At 46.2% G+C, this 21,318-nt stretch overlaps 1 protein-coding gene across 9 annotated transcripts; it reads left to right on the top strand.

The window, feature by feature from the left end:
* The first annotated feature begins 1,489 nt into the window (after positions 1-1,489).
* PRKAG3 (protein kinase AMP-activated non-catalytic subunit gamma 3) lies at positions 1,490-21,244 on the top strand. Of its 9 annotated transcripts, XR_014514717.1 has the most exons (15): positions 1,490-1,628; positions 1,916-2,056; positions 6,239-6,278; positions 7,285-7,937; positions 9,776-9,857; positions 10,167-10,225; positions 10,470-10,515; positions 11,869-11,923; positions 12,325-12,451; positions 13,025-13,190; positions 13,858-13,895; positions 14,493-14,639; positions 15,836-16,017; positions 19,624-20,296; positions 21,061-21,244. XR_014514717.1 is itself a non-coding variant. In XM_083454987.1 (13 exons), exons 1-13 carry the CDS (start codon positions 1,997-1,999, stop codon positions 19,644-19,646), a joined length of 1,590 nt encoding a protein of 529 aa, XP_083311113.1. In that variant the 5' UTR covers positions 1,905-1,996; the 3' UTR covers positions 19,647-20,350. The 9 variants fall into 9 exon arrangements, 3 of the variants coding, with proteins under 3 accessions (XP_083311113.1, XP_083311114.1, XP_083311115.1); XR_014514718.1 differs by lacking the exon at positions 1,916-2,056 and having other exon boundaries at positions 1,524-1,628; XR_014514719.1 differs by lacking the exons at positions 1,490-1,628; positions 1,916-2,056 and adding an exon at positions 4,103-4,488.
* The last annotated feature ends 74 nt before the right edge of the window (positions 21,245-21,318 follow it).

Below are 21,318 nucleotides of genomic sequence, written 5' to 3'. Positions count from 1 at the left end.
GTGTTACACCGATGAATGTGTCCACTGGTTGAAGGCAGAGCTCCAAAAGCTGCTTCAGTGTTGAAGGTTTTTAAATCCAAGAGATAGTTTACTGGCATATCTGGATAAATGTGAGATTTTAGAAGAAGAATGTGAGGTTTGAGAAATCTGACAGCTCTCCAGAGTTTCTTGCTGCTTAATATGTCCAGCTAAGTTTCAAAATTGCCCTGGCTTTCAATAAACCTTGATTTCATATGAGCACTTTAGCAAAGCCACCATTATTCAGGATATTGTTGAAGTGTGGTAATCCATAACTATCTTCCTATGGTCACCATACCTCTTATGCAGAGTTTGTGTAGAAGCAGCATATGCATTCCAATCTTAAATATCATAGCTATACTCTTATGGTTTGCTTTCTGTTTTGCCGCCACCCTATAAAACAATGAGAAATTGCTCTGGTTTCAAAGAGTAGAGCAGCATTAATCAAGTCCTCCAGCTCCTTTATATATTGAAATCTGCTTTTGAGGTGGGCACCTTGAGGCAAGCAAGTTGGTTTAGAGGCCTAGAACATCTCTAGCAATACATGTCAACTCAAAATTGAGTATTCTTCAAGACCGGCCACTCTCAGGTAAGTGAGTATAAACTAAACGAAAGGTCTGTAAGTAATTTTTGCTGTTTGATGGCCACTAACCCATATACAAACTTTCCTAAGGACTACAGTGGATGTGTGCTTCAAGGGGGAACAGCCACAGTTGTCTTCAGTATCCAAAGGGTCCTTGGTGCAACATGAAATCTGTTTTGGCAGCCAACAAAGTTTTCTCCAGCATGTGAATCCCCTGCTGCCACCAAGCCTGTATTTTTGGTGTGTATGCTGATCTATGATCAGATCTCCCACAATGCTTTTTTTTTTTTTAAGTTACATTTTATAATGAGGAGAAGGCTGCTCAACACACTGTCTGGTGTTATTTTTCCACAAAGGGCAAATTTTACTTCTTTTAAACTGGATATTGCATTTTGTTGGATCTTTTCTTGGTCACAATAAAGGTATTACCCTACTGTTAGTTTTAATTTTTTTGCTAGAGCACACAGAGCTGCTATTCAGCTGCAAAGGAAAAGCAGGCACCTCCACACTACTTTGCTTGCTCTGTGAAGTGTAAGGTTTTTAACTTTTATGTTTATATATTCCCTTTTGGAGCAAACGGTCCCCCTGCTAGATTGAGAAAATGATCTTGATAGGTACGGGTTATCTATCCCCTGAAGTTTTGGGAGTTTTGACCAACCAGAGACACTGCCACAGCTGGCTTTCTGCTGGCAGTGGGCACCTGTAACCATTTCCTTTCTTGCCAAGAGCCAATAAGGCCTGTGTCGCTGAGTTCAGGCTACAAGTAGTGGAGATAAACTGAGAGGGGAGGGGACAGCAACCATTCTCTTTTTAGGAGCCTGACTCATTCTCCAGGAATTCTCCACAGTGGGGAGGAGAGGCCAATCCCAACTGGGTTATGTTTAGTATGTGTAGATGGGGAGGTGAAGACAGCAAGCACTTGCATCAAGATCAAGACTCTGAGGCAGGACCAGAACTGCATGTAAAGATAAAAGGGGTGCCTGGTCATAGGTAGCCACAAGCAACAGGGGAGAACAACCTGCTTCAGGTGTCGCCAGAAGGGGGAACTGGCACTGGCCAAGAACAAGTTCTCCTTATTTTACTGTTTGTTTTTAAAAATGTATATTATCCGGCTTTTCTTCCATGAATCCAAAGGGGCAAACTGCAAACAAAAGTAGGCAAAATGATTGGGAGCAACAAGAACTGCCAAATTCAAAACAAAACACCAGTAGTTTTACAGAGGGTTGGGAAATCCTGGGAAGCCACTGTCAAATACTGAGCTACATGAACCAATGGTCTGACTTGGTGTAAGGCAGCTTCCTATGTTCTTATCAGAGTGCAGGAGGGGAAACCTGGGCCGTGAGTTTGAGCCCCACGTTGGGCAAAAGATTCCTGCATTGCAGGGGGTTGGACTGGATGACCCTTGAGCACCCTTCCAACTCTACAATTCAAGTCAGAAATTGTTCTCCCGCTCAAGTAAGTTTAAATTGTTTTAAAGGGGGACTAGATAAATTCATGGAGGATAGATATGTGTATTGTACTAACGCTTCTGAAAGCCAATTGCAAGGGGCCACACAGGAGGAAAGTGCTATTGCACTCCTCTCGTGCTTGTACCTTTCCTAGAGAGGCTTGAGGCTGGCTACTGTAAACAACAACAACACAGGATGCTTGACTAGATGGACTCTTGGCCTAATCCAGCCAGGCTCTAGTTACGTTGCTATGAACATCTATCTTCATGCTGCTCTATAAACTAATAAGCTGTTTCACGCTGCCTTTATTGGGCAACCAAGCTGTATGCTAGTCCACATATAAGCTGTAAGGACTTTTAATTGCGGAGATTGGGTATGGTCTGTTTTAGTGCTTCCAATCCCTGCAGCTAATCCCAGGGAAGGTCAATTTGTAGCCCATGGGTCACATCTGGCTTCTATCCAAACAGTCTTATCTGGCTTCTACTGGTCTTGCTAAATTTTAATCAAGGTATGATAAACATTGTGCGCACAGAGATAATGTGTTTTAAATGAATGTGATGATGATGTCACATTTCCCTGTTCTCTCCCTTCCTTTCCCAGGCTTCCTGTGTTATGTCTTGCTTTACGTGCTGTGGGGGTAGCCAATGTGGTGCCTTCCAGATGTTCTGGACTTAGAACCCCCATCATTCCTGACTATTGGCACTATTTACTGGTGGCTGTCCCTTGCAGCAGATAATGCTGACCTTATTATGGTAGTAGAGCCTGACAGCTTCTGAAGTGGTAGGATGGTACAGTCAAGATCACACACACATCCCAGACCTGCAGTATAGCAAACAGAGTTACTCCCAGTAATTCAGAATGGACAACACTGATCAATGAAACTCAGCCTGTGAAGTTGCCGGTGTGCAGGTGTCGGATCTGTATATATATTTTACATTATTGGCTTCCTGTGTTTATCTGAGGACAGCCCTGAGCAAAAGAATATCCCATTTTATTTAGGATGCTTCCTCACTCACTGACAATTAATTACAGCATCTGTCTAGTATTGGGAGAACTATAATTTGCAGTCCTGTGCTTTTAACAACTGCAAGGCAATAATGGAACAAGTCACCACATGGTCTAGAATTATCTTGTAATGGTACCACTCTAGACTAGCATTTTCTACGATTCCAACTGAAGTTGTAATTGTGTGCACACTTTTACATTTTCTCCTGCCATTTCAGGTAACATACCTATCAAGCACTACTGAATCACAAGCTGCTTTGCTCCACAGAGATTCATGAGGGTTGCAAAGCAACTACACTGCTTCAGATAAATGAGTTGGCTAGGTGAACATCCAGGAACAAGTGGCCTATTTTAAAAGTGTTATCATTGCCCAAACCCTTTTGGAAATATATGAGCTCCTTTTCTCCAGATGCTTTTGTAAAGACAAAGTTTACTAGCATTTTTAAAAAGAACACTGGGAATATTGTGTTGCTGCTGGAACATAGGAAGGGGATGAGTTTGTGGGTAAAAGGATATGAAGGACTGGTGGGGAAAAGGCTGGAGGATTCATCCATTAAAATTACAATTTTTATCATATCCTGGATACTACAATAGGGTTTTTTTGTTTGTTTTTTTAATGCAACAGATGGAAGTTGCATTGCTTTCCAATCAGTACTCCTTGCGGGTGGGAGTGACTTCGCCAGCTGAATGTCTGCCTACCTTTCAGCTTTTAAAGGCATAGGGGCCTTCTGAAAGAAAGAAGCCCGCTGCAAGCGAGAACAGTCTCTGCCCTGAGGAGCCAGATTATAGTGTTCCCATTGCACCAGGGACTGTACCTCTACAACGGCTCCTCTTGGCCTCGGCCCATCACTGGAGTTTCACCCCATTGCTTCTTCCTCCCGGGAAGCCTCCATCATCTCCTCTCCTGGCCCCAGCTCCCACCCCGCGAGACCGTCTCCCACCGCGCACAGGCTTCTGTGCCCCGACTTCCTCCCTTCGCACATTCCGTGATTTATTTACAGCCGGAGCCGAGTCGCTCTCTCTCCCCCCACCCCCCGCCCTCCAGGGCAAACAAGAGGCTTCGCCCGAAGCTTCCCGAGCGAGAGGCCGCGTCCCCGTCCCCCAGCAGAGCCCGTTTTCCTCGCCGCATCCCGCGCCCCAGCACCCCTCGGCGCCTGGGAGAGCCCCGCTCTCGGCATGCCCTGCTGCTCCTCCTCCACCGTCTCGGGAGGCGGCCGCGCGCTGCCCTGAGTCCCCCGGGAGGCGGCGGGAAGGCCCTTCTTCGCACAGCGCGGCAGGCGGTGGCCCCTCCTGGCGCCGCGCGCACCCGGGTGTTGCTGCCAGGCCCGCCGCCTTCCTGACACGGACTGGCTCCCCGGCAGGGTGCCCGAAAATAGCAGCTGCCTCGCCATGGAGCGGGCGGCGGCGGCGGCGGCGGCACCGGCCTCGGAGCAGGTAAGCCCGGCGGAGAGACCTCCCCGAGAAAGGGCTTCGCGGCGGGTGCTTTTCTGCCGGCCAGGCCGGCCCGGGGAGCACGGACGGAGGGCACTTCCTGGCGCAACAACGCCGCGACCACTTCCTGCTTTCGGTTGCCGGGGGAGTGGGGCTAGCGGGGCTTACCTGAGCCCCGGAACCTGCTCCCCAAGCTCATTGGACACCCTTCAGTGTCAAGAACGGAGCTTTCCAGCACGTGCAGAGCGCTGCCTGCCCCTCTGCGTTTTCTCTCCCACACCTTCGGGTGCGATTCCTTGGCCCGTAACAATTTCGCGTTTAGAAATTGAACTCGGTGTTCCGACTCGTCTGCTGCCCGTTTAAATAAATCTTATGCATTAATGCGATCCGTGCAAGTGTTCGGGTGAACAAAAACAAAAGCTCTGAAGACAAAGGGAGAAACGCACGCGCGTGGTGTTTTTAGAGAATGCAAGCATGTGTCGTCATAACAGGCTCCCTTTATGTCAGAAAAAATGCTTTTCGTGTGGCGCTGCTATTTGTTTAAAAATCTGCTGAACTGAGGACACCTTTTTAATCAAAGTATTTAATTGATCAATCGATCAAGCAAATAGTGCAGCCATAAACGACGTGAGAGAAACTTGGCAGCTGAATCCCATTCCTATATGGCTCTCTTGCTGTCTTGCAAGTACCTTTTTAAATATTATTAAAACTTTCCTCCAAAACCAGGTCTTTGGTCCTTAACTTATCTGCGGCCTTTTAGAAGTGGGTGGGATGTTCTTAATGTATTTCTCTTCCCTCTTGGTTTTAATGTATCTGTGTGGGGTTTATTGTCTAGTTTGTTTATTTAGCTGTAAGTTGCTTTGGGTTGCCCTGGGCAAGATAAAGCAACTGGCACATTAAATTAATTAATTAATTAAATTACTAGTTATATTTGTCAGCTGGCATGTTTCTGCTTTCTGTCAGTTGTGGTAGGAAAATTGTGGGCTACCAAATCTCTGCCTGGAGTTTGTTCCATGTCTCAGCATGTGTCTGTGTCTGATTGTACTCTGCTCTTACACATGTTTCCTCCTGTGTCTGAGTACGCATGCATTGTAGTTGAGTATGTTGTCTGTCATGCACAGTCTCTGACTGGGTGCAGCCTGAATCAGCTTTATTGGATCATCTGTGTCTACCCCTTCCACATTAACAATAGACCCTTTACTGCAGTGTCCTTACAGATGCTAGCTTTGGGTACTAACTGGAGGAGCCATAGGTATGATTGTTGGGGATTGTTAGAGCTAGAGGTCTCCTCTCCCACCATGTCACTGTTTCTTAATTCCCTTGTGGTATTAGCTGGTTAAGCCAACTTCTCTCCCATGATGTAAAAAGAAGGACATACGGTTATCCTACCCAAGATTTAAACATCTGCTTTCCCACAACATGCTTAACATTCCCTCCAAACAACTCTGCCTGCAACTTGAAAAGCTCTAACAATAGGAAGGAAATAAACAGCAGCCATGTGAGGATGAAGGAAATGGCCCCTGCCTGCAGAAAATATGTGAAGCACTAAGTTTTTTGATCCCTCCAGCATTCTGTTTGAACTAGATTTGTAGCACTTTGGGAATTGAGGGCCTAGGGTGGAGTCTGAGGTTCCCCGTCCACTGCAGAATTGTAGCTCTCACTCTTCAGATCCTAAAAGCTGAACTATTTTGCACATTGAATGTGGACCACAGGGGCCACTTTTTAACTCTCTCCATTTTTCCTTAACTCCCAGGCAGCACCACTGAGCAATGGCCTCCAGCCTCAGAAAGCAGGTGGGTAGTGCACTGGTTTTGCCTGCCGGTGGTGGAGTGACCGCTTTCAAGTACAGACTTCACTGCCTGCCAGCCAGACTGACTCATGACATGTGTTGCAGGGAACAGTTTGGGGTGTTAATTGCCTGCTTTGAGTGTCTTCTAAACTTGCTAATCCATAACGGCATGATTGTGTGTACTAACTTTGGGACATTATACATCACTTTTTGAGCCATGCTGCGAGCCATCCGAACCACTGCCTCCCCTATCATTCTAGTCTTGGAAAATCTCAGTTGTACCCAGATTTCACTTTTTGCTTTCCTTTTTGAGAATGGCTCCAGTTCTGCTATTACCTGTGAAACTCATCCTAATGTCATCTTACAAAAAACTTACCGTATGTGAGGCCTGAGTTCAAAATCTGGGCTCATACTTAGATTCCTTGGATAAGCTCAGTATTGTCCATCCTCCATTTTCTATCTGTCAGATGGGAATATTGGTGACCTACCTCACAGGGTTGTTGTGAGGGCACTCAATAAAGATAATGAAGCTATTCAACTGCCACAGAAATGTGTGAATAAATACAGTATACAGCCCCCTCCTGACCGGGTCTGCTTTTTCAGAGCAAGTAGTTAGCCCCTTTTACACTTTCCCCTCTACTGTAAAATTTGCAGAAGAGAGTTTGGGCTCTGTCTGAAATCAACGAATGCCTTCACCTTAGGCTGAAGTGTGTGGGTTGCTGCCTGTCAAGGGATGTAAACAATCAACTAACTGGATGTGCTCTGTGGGGCAGGGTGGGGTAGGGTTGGTCAGTGACTGCTGCAGCTTTTGGCTGGTTCTCTGTGCAAGTCACGGGTTGCTCAGCTCAGCATGCGTGTCCCTGCAGTTTATGTGAGAACATACCATTTCTTTAGGCTTAGTGAGAAGGAGGGAAGGTTGTGTCAGTCAAAAGGGCCAAGATTACTTAAATGTTTCACCTACCAAGAAGTTTTTGGTGTCTGGATTTGCAATGCCTCCCCTTACCCACTAGGCCCCAACCTGTCTCTGGATGTTAAGGAATCAGCGTTGGAAGCCAAGGTTGTAGGGCAAGAGGCCAAGGACCTGGCTGCAGATGGCAAAGGTACAGAGTTGAGCATGATGAATGTGATGTCAGATGGCAGGACCATGGACGGGGATCCCAGAGCTGTTGGGCTGGATGCCAAGACTGCAAATCAGGATGGCAAAGTAACAGCTGGGGATGCCGTTGCTACAGAATCGGATATTAAGGCTGCAGATTCAGAGGCCAGAGAACTGGATACAGCTGACAACTACAGTGGACCACAGGCCACAGTGACAGATAGGAGACAAACAGGTCCAGGGGGCAAGGAGGATGTGATGCCAAGAGGCAGGTGCAAGGGCTGGAATGCCAGTGCCCCCACCCTGAATGTTAAAGATGCCGGTCAGCAAAGCAAAGGCACAGTTGTGGATGGCAAAGCAACATCAGAAGTCACCAAGCCAGAAGAGAGCAACAAAGATGACGATGGTGACATCATTTCTCTCGACTGTGAAATTCTTGGGTTTGGTCCTGATACTGATTTGCTGGGACCAGATGCTGAGACTTACATGCATTTCATGCGGCGCCACCACTGTTATGATGCCATTCCCACCAGCTCCAAACTGGTAGTGTTTGACACAACCTTGCAGGTAAGGGGGAAAGTGGGAGCTGTTGTGGGTCAAGGAAGGGGATAGAAACCTGGCCATTTTAATAATGGGATAATGGAAGCTTACTTCTTTACTAATCAGGGTGGGGAACCTGTGGCAATCCAGATACTGTTGGGACTGATATGAGGAGTCCCGATCCCTGTTACAAATCCTGAAACATTCAGCAAAAACAGGACAGTAATCCAATAGGCTCAAGTCAACAGCTCTGTCCCTCCCTCTCAATGTTCTAATAAAATTGTTATCAGCACTCAAGAAAAGCTAGTTCTCAAAATAGAATACAGGGTGGAATGATTCTGATGGGAGCGTGCAAAAGGCTTGAATGTGAGTAGCTCAGATAACTGAGGGTTGGGAATAATTGGAAGCAGCATAGTTCCAACCTGATGGTATCCCTTTTCTTTCCTTATGTAAGTGAATGCTTGCTTTTCACTTCTATGGGAAAAGTAAACAATTATACTTGAGGAACGCTTCTGGTTTTTTCAAATTTATAATGTGTCTGAACTGTTCATCGTACGATTCCAAATTGGTGTACAGAAGGATGAATAACGCTGTTCACACAAGAAAAAACATAAAGGGGCAGAATTCATTTAACTAGTCCTGTTAGTGGAAGCCGACATGAGGACTTACACTAGTGCAACATGTCCTCCCACATGTTATCTGAAATTGGCTCAGGGGAAGCTGAAAAGCTAATGGGCCAGTTGCCATAGAGGCACACTGAATTCCTTCCAAGGAGTAGGGAAGGCAGAATAAAATATATTGCATGCCAGTGCAGACAGGAGTAACTTCAGACAGCGCTTGCACCCCTGACATTGTGACCTCCCCTGACAGGGATTCTACACTGAAGTTTGTGGAGGTTTCCCTACCCTTTTAGTACATGTCTGCCCTCCTCCCATATAACTACACTACACTCAGCGGTTTTCAAATTCCTTCCTAATCTGTCAGGTACCGGTACTTGACTTTCTGTTATGGCAGGCAGTGTGTGTGTTGTGGGGAGCTGTAGAAATAATAGAGCACAAAGCTATCAGTGGTTACTAGCTGCAATGACTGTGTTCTCCCTCCATTTTAGGAGGCAGTAGGCCTCTGAATACTAACTATTTTGGAATACAAGTGGAGAGAGTGCTGTTGGTCTTCAATATGCATCTGAATGGCTCCTTGAGAACAGGATTCTGGACTAGGTGGGCCTTTGGACTCTTCTTACGACACTGGCAGAGCTGGATATAGGAGCTCAAATCCGTCTGCAAGGATTAAACAAATAGATGCTCACTTTCAGGATGAAGCAATTCTACCTGTTTCATCAGGCTATTCCTGCTGCTACAAGTTTACCTTCCCTCATATTTGTTGTAGGTCATCACATTCCTAGAGCTGTGATTTAGGTGGAGGTAGAATCGTGGGAAGAGAGCAAACTAGGAAGAAAGTCCAAGCCGCATAATTTGGTAAAAAATAGGCCTAAGGTTGTTGCCCCCTAAAATTGAACCACAATGTTTAATAATATCTAGTCTAGCAGAAGAATATAATTGCTACATAGAGTTGGAGTCCAAGGGGGTGCAGTGTGGGCGATTACTTCTGAATTTTCCCCAGCCCAGCCTTCGTGGCTGGATGCAGCTGTTTCCACACCCTGCAGATCTGGGCTGACCAATGTGGTGCCTTCCAGATGTTGTACTACAATTCCCATCAGCCTCAGACTAATGGTAAGGATGATGGGGGCTGAAGCCCAACAGGACCTGAAGGGCACCACATTGACTACTCCTAACTGCAGATAGACAGGAATATTGAACAGCAACTGCCAGTCTGGCCCACCTATTCTTTTTTCCTCCTGTCCCCAGATAAAGAAGGCCTTCTTAGCCATGGTAGCCAATGGGGTGCGAGCAGCCCCTCTCTGGGACAACAAGCAGCAGTGTTTTGTGGGTAAGTGATGCTGCGTTCAGGAGGGCAACACAGGACAGCAGGTTTGGGGCAAAAGGAAGTGTGAACTGGGATTTCATAGTACTGCTGGCCATTCAAACTGTACTAGGGATGGTCAAGAAGGCAAGGTTGGGTGTGTGCAGGAATTCTGCAGGTGCCTTAATAAGGAAAGGCTCAACCATCTGCTGTTCTGAGAACTGGGGCCTGCACAAGGTAGCCCTTCATGCCTGTTGCTTCAGCTCCTCCAGACCTACACCTGTGTGTATCCACTCTCTTCCTTTTCCTCTCCCCCCACCCTCTCTCTTACTGCAGGTATGTTGACTATCACTGACTTTATTAACATCCTACATCGCTACTACCGATCACCTCTGGTGAGTTTTCCAGGACTGCTCAATTGCCTTTGCAAGATCTGGAGTAAACCAGCTTCCAGCATCTCCTTCCCAATATGTACAGGGATGGAGGGGGGTGGGGGTGGGCAGGGGCAGAGGGGTGACAGCAAAGCAAGAGGACCTGTGACTTCAAAGTACAAGTGTGAACTGCTTGCAACTCTCACTATCTTATCCTTTTGTGGGTGACATCACCCTGCTCACGAGTATCATTTTGTGCTGTTTTTAGGTTCAGATATATGAGATCGAGGAACACAAAATTGAAACGTGGAGAGGTGAGGAGGGCACCACTAGGGGGAGTAGTGTATGCATGGATGCTATTGAACATCTTTAAAATTGATTTTCAGCAGTGGAAGGTGACTTGCACTCTGTGTGTGTGTGCACGTGTTTACGTCTGTCTCCCTGCTTCTGGCCTTGATTTAAACAGTTCCTCTCTTAACTTGGTATCCCTTCCTACTTGATAGTCATGCCTCTAGACAAGGCGCGGCCAGCATTTAGTCCAACAACATCTAAAGGACAACAGCTCCCATAATTCCCTCCCATTGGCCATGCTGGCTAGGGCTGATGGGAGTTGGGGCCCATTGGCCACTCCAGCCCCTAGGCAAAGGGTTTAGGTTACAGTACTCTAGGGATTGGAAACCATTGACTTCTGGTTTTGATGGGCTCCATCAGCCCTTGCCAGGATGACCAATAACAATCTGGAGGGTCACAGGTTCACCCTCCTTGCACTACAGGCTATTTTGCTGCATTCTGATGAAATTCCATGTGCTGCAGCCCATTGCTGTGAGCTCATTGGATCCTGCCCCATTTCTGTCCCTGGTGTTTCTACTTACTCTCTCCCTTTGAGCTTGCTCCACACAACCACCCAGAAGAGGGGTAGCTAATGCGGTACCTACCAGATGTTGATCCAACTCTTTTCATCCATAGCCAACATGGCCCAATGGTCAAGGATGATGGCAAGTGAAATCCAACATGTGGAGGGCACCACGTGGGCTGCCTCTGACTCACAGGGAAGGTGCAAGGCTCAGGGAGGATCCTTCTCCATCTGCTCAATGCTTGCATGTTCAGTGGTGGAGCACATGCTCTGCTTGCAAATGATCTGAGATTCAATCCCTGGCATCTCCTGTTTGGGTAGGGAAATGCCCCTAGCTAAAACCCTGGAGGGTGGCTGCCAATCAGGACGCAGGCAGTGCTAGGCTAAATGGATCATTGGTCTGATTCAGTACAACAGCTATAGTACCCTTTCTCTCTTCAAAGTGGGGAAACCCAGCCAGATGGGCAGGGTATAAATAATAAAATTATTTTTAAAAAAGTATTATACATTGAATCACCGTCCCAATTTCTGAGATGCTTTCAGTGCACATAACATGGGAAGAAAGTTGATGTTATGGTAAATCATCTTCAACTTGGCAGCGATTAACAATATGGTATAGTGACCTCAAGCTGTTATATGCCAAAATTGTAAGAAACTCATGATCCTTCTAAATAGATTGGAAACCCAACTGACCTCTTTTGCCAGATTCCCCTCCCCCCACAGAAGTAGCTTCATCCTTAACCTGTAGTAGTTCTCCCATCTTACCTAGGGCAACGGTTCCATATAGTATTCAGGTGCTTTCCTTTCTCCCCAGAGGTGTATTTGCAAGGTTTCTTCAAACCCTTGGTGTGTATCTCCCCAAACGATAGGTAAGTCATTCCTGATGCTTGCTTACTCCTCCCACAGATCCCTCCTCTTTGGCAGGAAAGGTGGGAAAGAATTTTAATGAATACATAATAATAGTGCGGCTAGCTTTGATGGAAAGAGTCTTGTACTTTTAACAACTGCATGGCAGTTGGTCTAAAAGAGTGAAGTTTTACTCATCAGTTCCTTGCCAGAAAACACTTCACTTGTTGATTTCCGCCTGTCGAACAGCTGAATGCACAGAGCCTTTGTCCATAATAGGGGTGGGGGAACCCTCACTGTCTCACAACGCCTACTCCATTTAGAGCAGCTGTGCTGCGTGATGCCCAAAGTGGAAGCGGTAAATGGGTACAGGGAGCCAATCTCCAGGCATGTCACATTGCCCTTTTGTTTCTCCCTTTCCTAGCCTATTTGATGCTGTTTATTCCTTGATTAAGCACAAGATCCACCGGCTGCCTGTTATCGAGCCCATCTCAGGGAACGTCCTACACATTCTGACCCACAAACGTATCCTCAAGTTCCTGCATATCTTCGTGAGTGTCTGGTGGTCCCAAATTCCTCTTGGCATAGATGATGGCAAGGCAGATTATTTTTGGTCTCAGTGGGGCCTATGTTGGCCCAGTGCCCGATGCTCTCTTTTATCATTTATTTATCGTACAGAGCCAACAGGGTACATGGTGCCTTGCAGAGCTGCATAGGGAAAAATAGACTGGCCACTTCCCTAAAGATGCTCACCGTCTAAAATAGACAATTGGGAAAACAGTAGAAGCTGGGAGAGAAGGGTGGAAGATGAACGTGAGCTAATGCAGCTAGGTGTATTTACAGCATGATTACAGCTGGAATGAAGGAGTAAGAGGTTAGGCTCCACTAGGGATGTAAAAAGGTATTTTCTTTGTTGTCCCATATTCATTGTCTGCAGCTCTATTTCTATTCTGCTGCAGTTCAGCTTCTGCAAAAAATGTTATCCAGCTCAGTGTTCACTGTGGCCAAATTTAATAATGCAATTAATTAAATTATTGTGTGAATGCACACCATTTCCATTATGGGGCAGGGGGAGCATTACCAATAATGCACTGGGAAAAAAACCTCCTCTTCTCTCACTACAGGGAGCCATGCTTCCAAAGCCACGATTCCTGCAGAAAACCATCCTGGAACTGGGCATTGGCACCTTCCGTGACGTTGCCATGGTCCTGGAGTCAGCCCCTGTCTACACAGCCTTGGAGATTTTTGTGGACCGCAGGGTCTCAGCACTGCCTGTTGTTAATGAAAAAGGTACTTGCTGCGAGGCTCCTCTGTTCTTCTCACCGCTATGTTTGCAGTTTCAGCTGAGCCTTACCTCTCTCTCATAGTTATCAGCTTTCTAATTCATCCTCTACTTTTTTCTTGGGCCCTGAAATTCCACAAACCCTATGTGACATTTATCAAACAATCCGAGCAGTCACGTGATGTAGCTTTTGCCAAGCTGCACTGTTTTGGGGTTCCATATATGAATCCCACCCACCCTGCTTGAGCCAATGAACCATAGTGCTATATGTAACATCTCAGAGATAGTGTTAAATCACCATCACCCAGATTTTGTCACTTTTGTAAATTCCACCCGCTGTCATAAAATCAGGAACCCTCTTTTTATGTATTAACTCATAAACTTCAATATGTGATAAAAGCCTGGAAAAGTGGTGCTCACATATATGATAATATGAATGAATAATGCTGTGTGTCTAGCTCTATTCAAGACTTTATTGTTAGTGGATTTTTTCTTTTATTGGGTATTTCTTAATTATTTTTCTGATTAATACATATGGAATACTTGCTTAGTTGGAACGTATTAAATATATCAATACTTTTTAAAAATGGATGATAGCTACATTATGAGGTGGGTGAATGGGAGGGTTTTCTCTACTGAGTCCCTTATAATGCTTCCCTCACTTTCTCTTTACAGGGAGGGTAGTTGGCCTCTACTCTCGCTTTGATGTCATTGTAAGTACAGCAGAATCATATTTTTGCAGGTGTGAAGTTGGTTGGCGGGAGAATGGATTTTTTTTAATAGGCAAAGCTAAGAAAACAGAATGTTTCCTTGTCTTGCCTCCAGGGGATGCAGTACCTGTTTAAAATTTTAAGATGGGAAGATCACTTAGTAGTGTGTGTGTGTGTGTGTGTGTGTGTGTGTGTGTGGTTTGGTATCCCTCGCAAATGTTTCCTGAACTCCATCTATCTAAAGGGATTGAGGTGGTGATACAAATTTTCACTACTATTTTTCAGCTCTAGACAGAGAAGTCAGCAGCGGTTTCCCTCTTAAACATAGGGTGAAAAGCAAAGGAGAACATTGTCTCCAGTGCTGTGATTCTAAATTGATGGCGAATTAGGGTCCATTTATCAAAGTGGCTGTCACAAGGTGCATTAAACCAGTGTGTAGCAACTGAGCCTTGTTTCAGCAAGAATTACCTGGATATTAAAGCCAGAGTTCTCCCACCTTTGCAAAGTGGGATTGGGGTGGCTTTATTCTCTGCTAATGCCAAGCCCCTGCCTGGATGATCTGTCATGGTGGCTTCAAACCATTTCCTTGTCTCTGCTTAGCACTTGGCTGCCCAGAAGTCCTACAACAACCTGGACATTACTGTGGGGGAAGCACTGAAGCAGCGCTCAGTCTGTCTGGAAGGGGTGCTCACCTGCCATCCTTACGAAACGATGGAAGACATTATTGACCGCATCGCCAAGGAGCAGGTATGCCAGAGTGGAGAAGGAAGAATGTGCGCTTTAGGTAACAGTTACTCTGTGGCAAGACCTTGACCTCTCCAGGTCCATAAAATCTGACTTCTGGAGTTAAAGGTTCAGCCTAAACCTCTTCTGACTCTACTTTCTGCTTAGTCAAGTCATGCCCAGTGACACTTTCTAATCCAGTCAGCCTCTAATCCTGTCGCCTGATTGACTTTTCTCTATTGGCATAGGTGTTCCAGCAGTAACCATCTCTGGCTTGTTCTTCCCCATGACACTCATGGAAAAGACAAGTCCACACTAGTGGCTTACAGGCCCTAGGAAAAGGATGGGAAATATTGTGGAATACTGTATTCCAACCATTTAAGCAAAAAACAAAAACACCCAAAATAATTCTCATGGGACATCTCTAGGGTAGAAGCTATTCCCAATGAATCACTTAAAAAGGGGGTCCATGGGGAAAGCCGAGAGCCCGCACAGAAGAGGTAGATTGCTCAGGTGGGTGGTCCCCAAGGTAAGTGAAACCATCTTCAGATGCTGATGAGAACTGGACACCTAAAGGCTGCTTCACATGTTATACGAGATAAAACAGCTGTTTGCTGCCATACAGCAGGAAGCCACGGCAAGTCCCAGCTCCCTGATGCACATACAGGTCTGATGCATATGGCTGGAAACATCTATCTGTTGCGTGTAATGATTTACTGAACCGATGGGGAACCTGTGGCCCTTCACAAAGTGTTGGGCCCCAGCCAGCATGGTCAATGGCCAGGGATGAAGGGAAATGTAGTTCAGCAAAAACACCTAGAGGGTCACAGATTCCCCATTCTAGAAGCAAACAGGTGTTTCCATATGCAAACACACATACCTTAAAAAATTATAATGTGGGAAGCAGCCCTAGACTTATTTTCTGTACAGTTGCTCCTCTGCAACTAAAGGCTAATAGGTGGCGCGACAACACTCAGCTTTAACTTTCCTGCCTGCCACTCTTAATTGTAACTTTTCCCAGAGTGCCCTCTCCCTCGGCTATCTTGCTGTACTAGGATGGTGATGATGTTAATAATAATAATAGCCTTATGCCACCAAAGGGAAACGTTTCTGAGGTTTGCCTCAGGTGGGAGGGGTAACTCTGTGGATGTCAAGCCCTCATCTCGGCTCATCCCGTTACTCTTCTCTCCATAATGGTGTGTGGCTCACTCATCTGGCAGGTCCATCGTCTGGTTCTGGTGGATGAGAAGAAAACCCCGCGGGGGATCGTGTCCCTCTCTGACATTCTCCAAGCCCTGGTTCTCACGCCTGCAGGTATCGATGCCCTAAACTCTTAAGCCGCCTGACGCTCCATCCTTCCTCCATTTGTACCCTCCATTTCCTCCGCTTCTCTCCAGCTCAGGTAGGCCCCATGCCTTGGCCTCTCTAGCCTCTGCCCTGCTGCTCGTTTTTGCCTTGCTGCTGGGTCTCTCTTGTCCGTCCGGCCAAGCCAGGTCTGTATTTCTGTCTGTCTAGAACCAAACACCCAGCCTGGAAGGGAGGCCAATGCTATGGATCGTAAACACAGCATAGCTTTGTAGGACGAACCTCTTCAGGAGAGGGCCGCAGGGTGGCAAAACAAGAATGGGCCTTTTCTGCAGTGACTCCCTGAGAAGGCTCACCTGGCACCTTCATTGCATATATCTAAGCACCAGGTGAAAATGTTTCTGTTTAACCAGGCCTTTTGCTGATTAACATTCTGTCCTTTTTAATGTGTTTGGGGGGGGTATGGGTTTGTTTTTATTATGTATTTTGCGTTTATTTTTATGTTGTGAACTGCCCTGTGATCTTCAGATGAAGGGTGGTATACAAATTTAATACATTATTTATTCATTTATTATTATTAAGGGGGCTGCTCAGACACACACAGGCAGGGTTCCAGCATCTGGCAAGAGAGAGGCCTCCTGATACATCAAAGCTGTGCTTAAACCTTTAAAATCAGCAGCTTCTCATTCCACCTCTGATCCATTCGGATTTTCTCCTTACTCTTTTTCACATCCCTTGGTGCTAGCACGGCACACCAATTGTTGGAAGTGTTTTGTTGCATGGGAAGAGCTGGTTAAAGAACTGGACGGCATCAGAGGAATCCTCTGCATCCGGAAAACTAAGCAGCTGTGTAGTGGGAAAGCTGGTGTATGTCTCACATATATGTAAATTTCTTTTGGCAGAGTGTTAGTAGATGTGCTGCATGTTAGATTCATTTCCAATTGCAATGATAAAACCCTGCTTCTCCACAGCATTTCCCTAGCACAGATTTTATCACAGGGAAATGGTGGTTTTTCAGTAACAACCAGTTCACTGGGTAACATGAGCTGGGGGTTATGTTACTTCCCATGCCCTACAGTCACCCCAGCTGATTTCTTTACCTGTTGTGGTTGCTAAAGGCACAGAGGCAGTTACAGCTTGGGGGCAGGTAGAGTGTCAGGTCAGCTGGCAAGCCTAGCCTTTAAAGGTTGCAGTGGAAAAAGATGATGTTCAGTAGATAAAGCACACACAGCCACAGTCTGTCCCCCCCCGTCCCCCCCCCTTTATCTGAAAGCTCGCCTGTGACTTCAAAGCTGCCCATCAGAAATTCAGCCACTGTGTACCTCAGAAGAGTTTCCCCTGCCCCCCTTCCATGCCTTGTAAACTATTTTTACTCATCTCCTGTGATTTCTTCTCTGACTTCTAACTCAGGAGTTCTCAAGCTTTCTACCCACCAGCAACCACATGAGAAGCCCACCAAACACAAAATGGCAGAGCCAGTAACAGAATGGTGGTGAATGGAGGCAGAGTTTATTCTAATCATCTGGCATAATTGTTCACTGGTATCTAAACCATTTCTGGAACCTGCTAAATTCTTTGCCAAAGTGGTTTCCTTGTGACAAGGAGTTCCATAGTTCAGCTTTCCCCAAGCTAAGTATAGACATTGGATCTGGAGCTACCATGACTCAGCCTCTCCATTATAGGCAGAATTTGCTGAGCTAGAGGCTAAAAGGGGAGAAGGCATTTTATCTGCACATACTGCTTCCCCCCCCCCCAAAAAAAACACATGCCATTCAAAAAAGTATTTTTCATAATCTCTCATTTCTTCTCCCCATCTCCTTTCACACTTAACTTGTATCCTGCTTTCCCCTGCCAGAAACAGCCTGCTTATTTAATCCCTTCTCTTTGTTCCCTTTACGTTCACTTCTTCTCTTACTTCCATTCTTTTTATTCCCAGTTTATTTTATTTAAATTAATATTTAATCTCTCTAATTTAAAGGGCTCAGCAATCTCCCTTGCAACAAGGCTACCCTTACCATTGTGGGGAGCGGGGACAGTATAGTAGTTTTCTATTGCTGGATCCAGCTTCTGCTACTTTTATTACATTATCTACAAGTTTTCGGGGGTGTCGTCAGCTTTCCCTCACTCCTCCACCTGCATAGGAGCATCTCAGTGATGGATGAGCACAGCAGCTAGAAAAAGGAGCTAAGGAACCGTCTCCTCCATCTTGACATAAGCTATAAAGGGGGGGGGGGGCGTAGATCGGCCTCATGCCTTGCGTGGCTGGTGCACAACCTAGACTACCCATTAGTTGTTATAGCAATCACATTATTACTTCCTCTTGCGTTTACCACTCAATTTCCCCAAAAAGCACACAATTCTGGCTGATGTGGCTCCCAGGAGAGGCTCTGGCCACAGGTACAGAGGCTGCCACCACCTACGGCTTCTTGTTGCCTTGTTCCACTGGGCTTGAGTCTGAATGATCTCCCTTGTTCTTGCCTGATGCCATGGGCTCTCTGGTTCACTGTGTTGCCACCTTCCCGCAACTAGCTGTGTGTACGGCTGCATCTGTGTTCCTACATGTTTGTACGCAAGCTGGGCTGGATCTGTCCGTGGTCTGTGTAGGGTAGCATCTCTTTGGTCAGCGCCTGTAGCCACCATGCCTTAGAGGGGGTGGCTTACCTGTGCAGTCCTCATGATGTTGTTGGACTCCCCAAGTCACATCAGCCCTCAGCCAGCATGGGGAACAGTATGGGATGATGGGAGGTGGTGTAGGACTTCTAGGAGGGCCACACATTTCCTGGGCCTGATATAAGGAAATGCAAGTTGCCTCAAGTATAATTCACTGCAGAATAAATCAGTGGGATAGAGCTGCTTAGCCAAAATCCTAAGCCATTGTTTTGCTGCAGAACAGCCCTGTTAGGACATCACCCCCCGCCCCGTACAATGCTTGAAAGGCAGCTAAGAAACTGCAAATAAGTTCGATCTGCACCTATCTTCTGGCTGAGTTACTTTTAGAATTGCCACTCAACCAACTGGTTTTGAGTCCTGATTATCTAGTTTATGATCGAGCACAAGAAATTTAATAAGCTTGGGCATGTAACACCAGGGGCTAAAACACTAAAGCTCAGAGCAGCTTCCCAAGGATTCTCAGGCAGTCTTCCCCTGTATATCGCTTTCAGGGCCAAACTTGCTCAGCTTGAGCAATGCAACTGCTTTTAAGCAGAAGCCTCCTCTCTGGTAATTGCAACCACAGGACTACCTAAGAACCATAAGGGCTGGGCTGGAGAAGAGAGACCACCAGCTAACATGATAAAAAGCAGCATGAAAAGAGGAGGTGCATTTCAGGCACCAACTAGCCTCTGATCATCAAAAGCCTCTAACTTTAAGCAAGAGGTTTTGAACTTTTAGAAACTTTACTGATCACCCCATTTGGGAATATTTCTTTTTAGTGAGGAGGCCACCGCATCCAATGAGGCTTCTGCACGTTCTCTAGGCCAGGAGTTTGTTATAGGAGGCACAGCCTGGCCTGTGTCTATGACTGCAGCGATTCTTCCCAGCAGGCCAGCTTGGGGGACAGGACTTATCCTTTGGGATATGTAGTTCATGGAAGGAAACAGCTGCTTCCCAACCGAATCACTCCCATCAGACAACAAAGAGGGAGACGCATAGGGCAGGATCCTTCTCCCACTATGGTATTAACTTTCTTCATTCCCTTCTACAGGCATCGACCGGTATTCAATCTGATGCCACTAAAGGCCACACTTGCTACCCAGCACTTTGGGTTACCTCCAGGGCATCTATGACACATGAGGGTAAGGTGGGGCTTTCCAGCCCATGAAAGAGAGAGAGATTTCTTCCTAACAGGCAACATTGGTGCTTTGGCTGCGCGTTCCTCCTCCCTCCTCCCTCCCATGATGCAGAAAGAGGTGAGAGAAGCAATAAGAAAAGAGGATCTGAACTGCAGAACTGTAAATAGATTTTTCAACCGCTGAAATCTGCTAGAGTGTTATACAAGCAGCCATGCTACAGATGGAGAGAAAGCTGGCCCTGGTTGAACATTTGCACCTGTTGCTTGTCTCCTTTTTCTATCCCCTGCTGACTGTAGGACATGTTATCATGCCAAAAATCCATCCTGTTTCAAGGCCTCTAGCAGATGCTTTTGACTGCACTGAGGTGACTGCTACTGCTCCAGACACACAGACACTCAAGAAGGCCCATGACACTCACAAGAGGAAGGTAGACTACAAGCGCAGTGGTTTGGCTCCATGACTTCAACAGGGAGAAAGATTTCCCCATTAGACCCTGCTGCTTTGGAGAAAAGGCAGGTTGCTTCCAACACAGGACTAAACACTTAGCAGGCTGTTGCATTATTTTTATTGTTGTGATTTTTCATTGTACCTGAACCAGCAACAAGGTGTGAGGCTGATGTGACCTAAGCTGAAGAAAAATAGGTTGTTTTCTGCTGCTCCAGAGAAGCGGACATGGAGCAATGGATCCAAACTACAAGAAGGAAGATTCCACCTAAACATTAGGAAGAACTTCCTGACAGTAAGAGCTGTTCGACAGTGGAATTTGCTGCCAAGGAGTGTGGTGGAGTCTCCTTCTTTGGAGGTCTTTAAGCAGAGGCTTGACAACCATATGTCAGGAGTGCTCTGATGGTGTTTCCTGCTTGGCAGGGGGTTGGACTCGATGGCCCTTGTGGTCTCTTCCAACTCTATGATTCTATGAAATAAGAGGGAACGGGGAGTTCTGAAATTCATGGGAATGCTTTCAAATGTATTTTATACCATTACAGAACACTATGGGGTCACTTTCTGTCAACTTTAGAAAAAACCTAGCTCAGTCCACCATTTTCCTATAGCTGACAACAAGCAACTTGCAATCTTTCCTCTTCAGCCTACAGTAAAAACCAAGGCTTTTGACTACAGTGGTATCTCTGGTTACATACTTAATTTGTTCCAAAGGTCCATTCTTAACCTGAAACTGTTCTTAGCCTGAAGCACCACTTTAGCTAATGGGGCCTCCCACTGCTGCCTCGCTGTGGCGGCGCAATTTCTGTTATCCTCCTGAAGCAAAGTTCTTAACCCGAGGTACTATTTCTGGGTTAGTGGAGTCTGTAACCTGAAGCGTATGTAACCTGAAGCGTATGTAACCCAAGGTACCACTGTATTGAGGTCCCCTAGCAGCAACAGAAGGATTTGCTAGGAGGTAGGTAGCATTTTCCCAGCAGACTTAGTAGGGAGGGTCTCACTACAGGAAAGCATGCAGTTTCTCTTCTTGTTGCTGTGTTCATGTTCTTTGAAATAAACTTTCATATTAAGACACAGACTATATGCAAACAAGCATGACTACCTTTGTTTGTATGTATGCATAAGGTACTTGGATATTCCAGGGAAGTAGAAAGTTCCTGGGGATA

This window comes from Podarcis tiliguerta (assembly GCF_965153285.1).
Source record: "Podarcis tiliguerta genome assembly, chromosome: 1".
Taxonomy (NCBI): Eukaryota; Metazoa; Chordata; class Lepidosauria; order Squamata; family Lacertidae; genus Podarcis; species Podarcis tiliguerta.
This window is presented reverse-complemented; position numbering and strand designations above follow the sequence as displayed.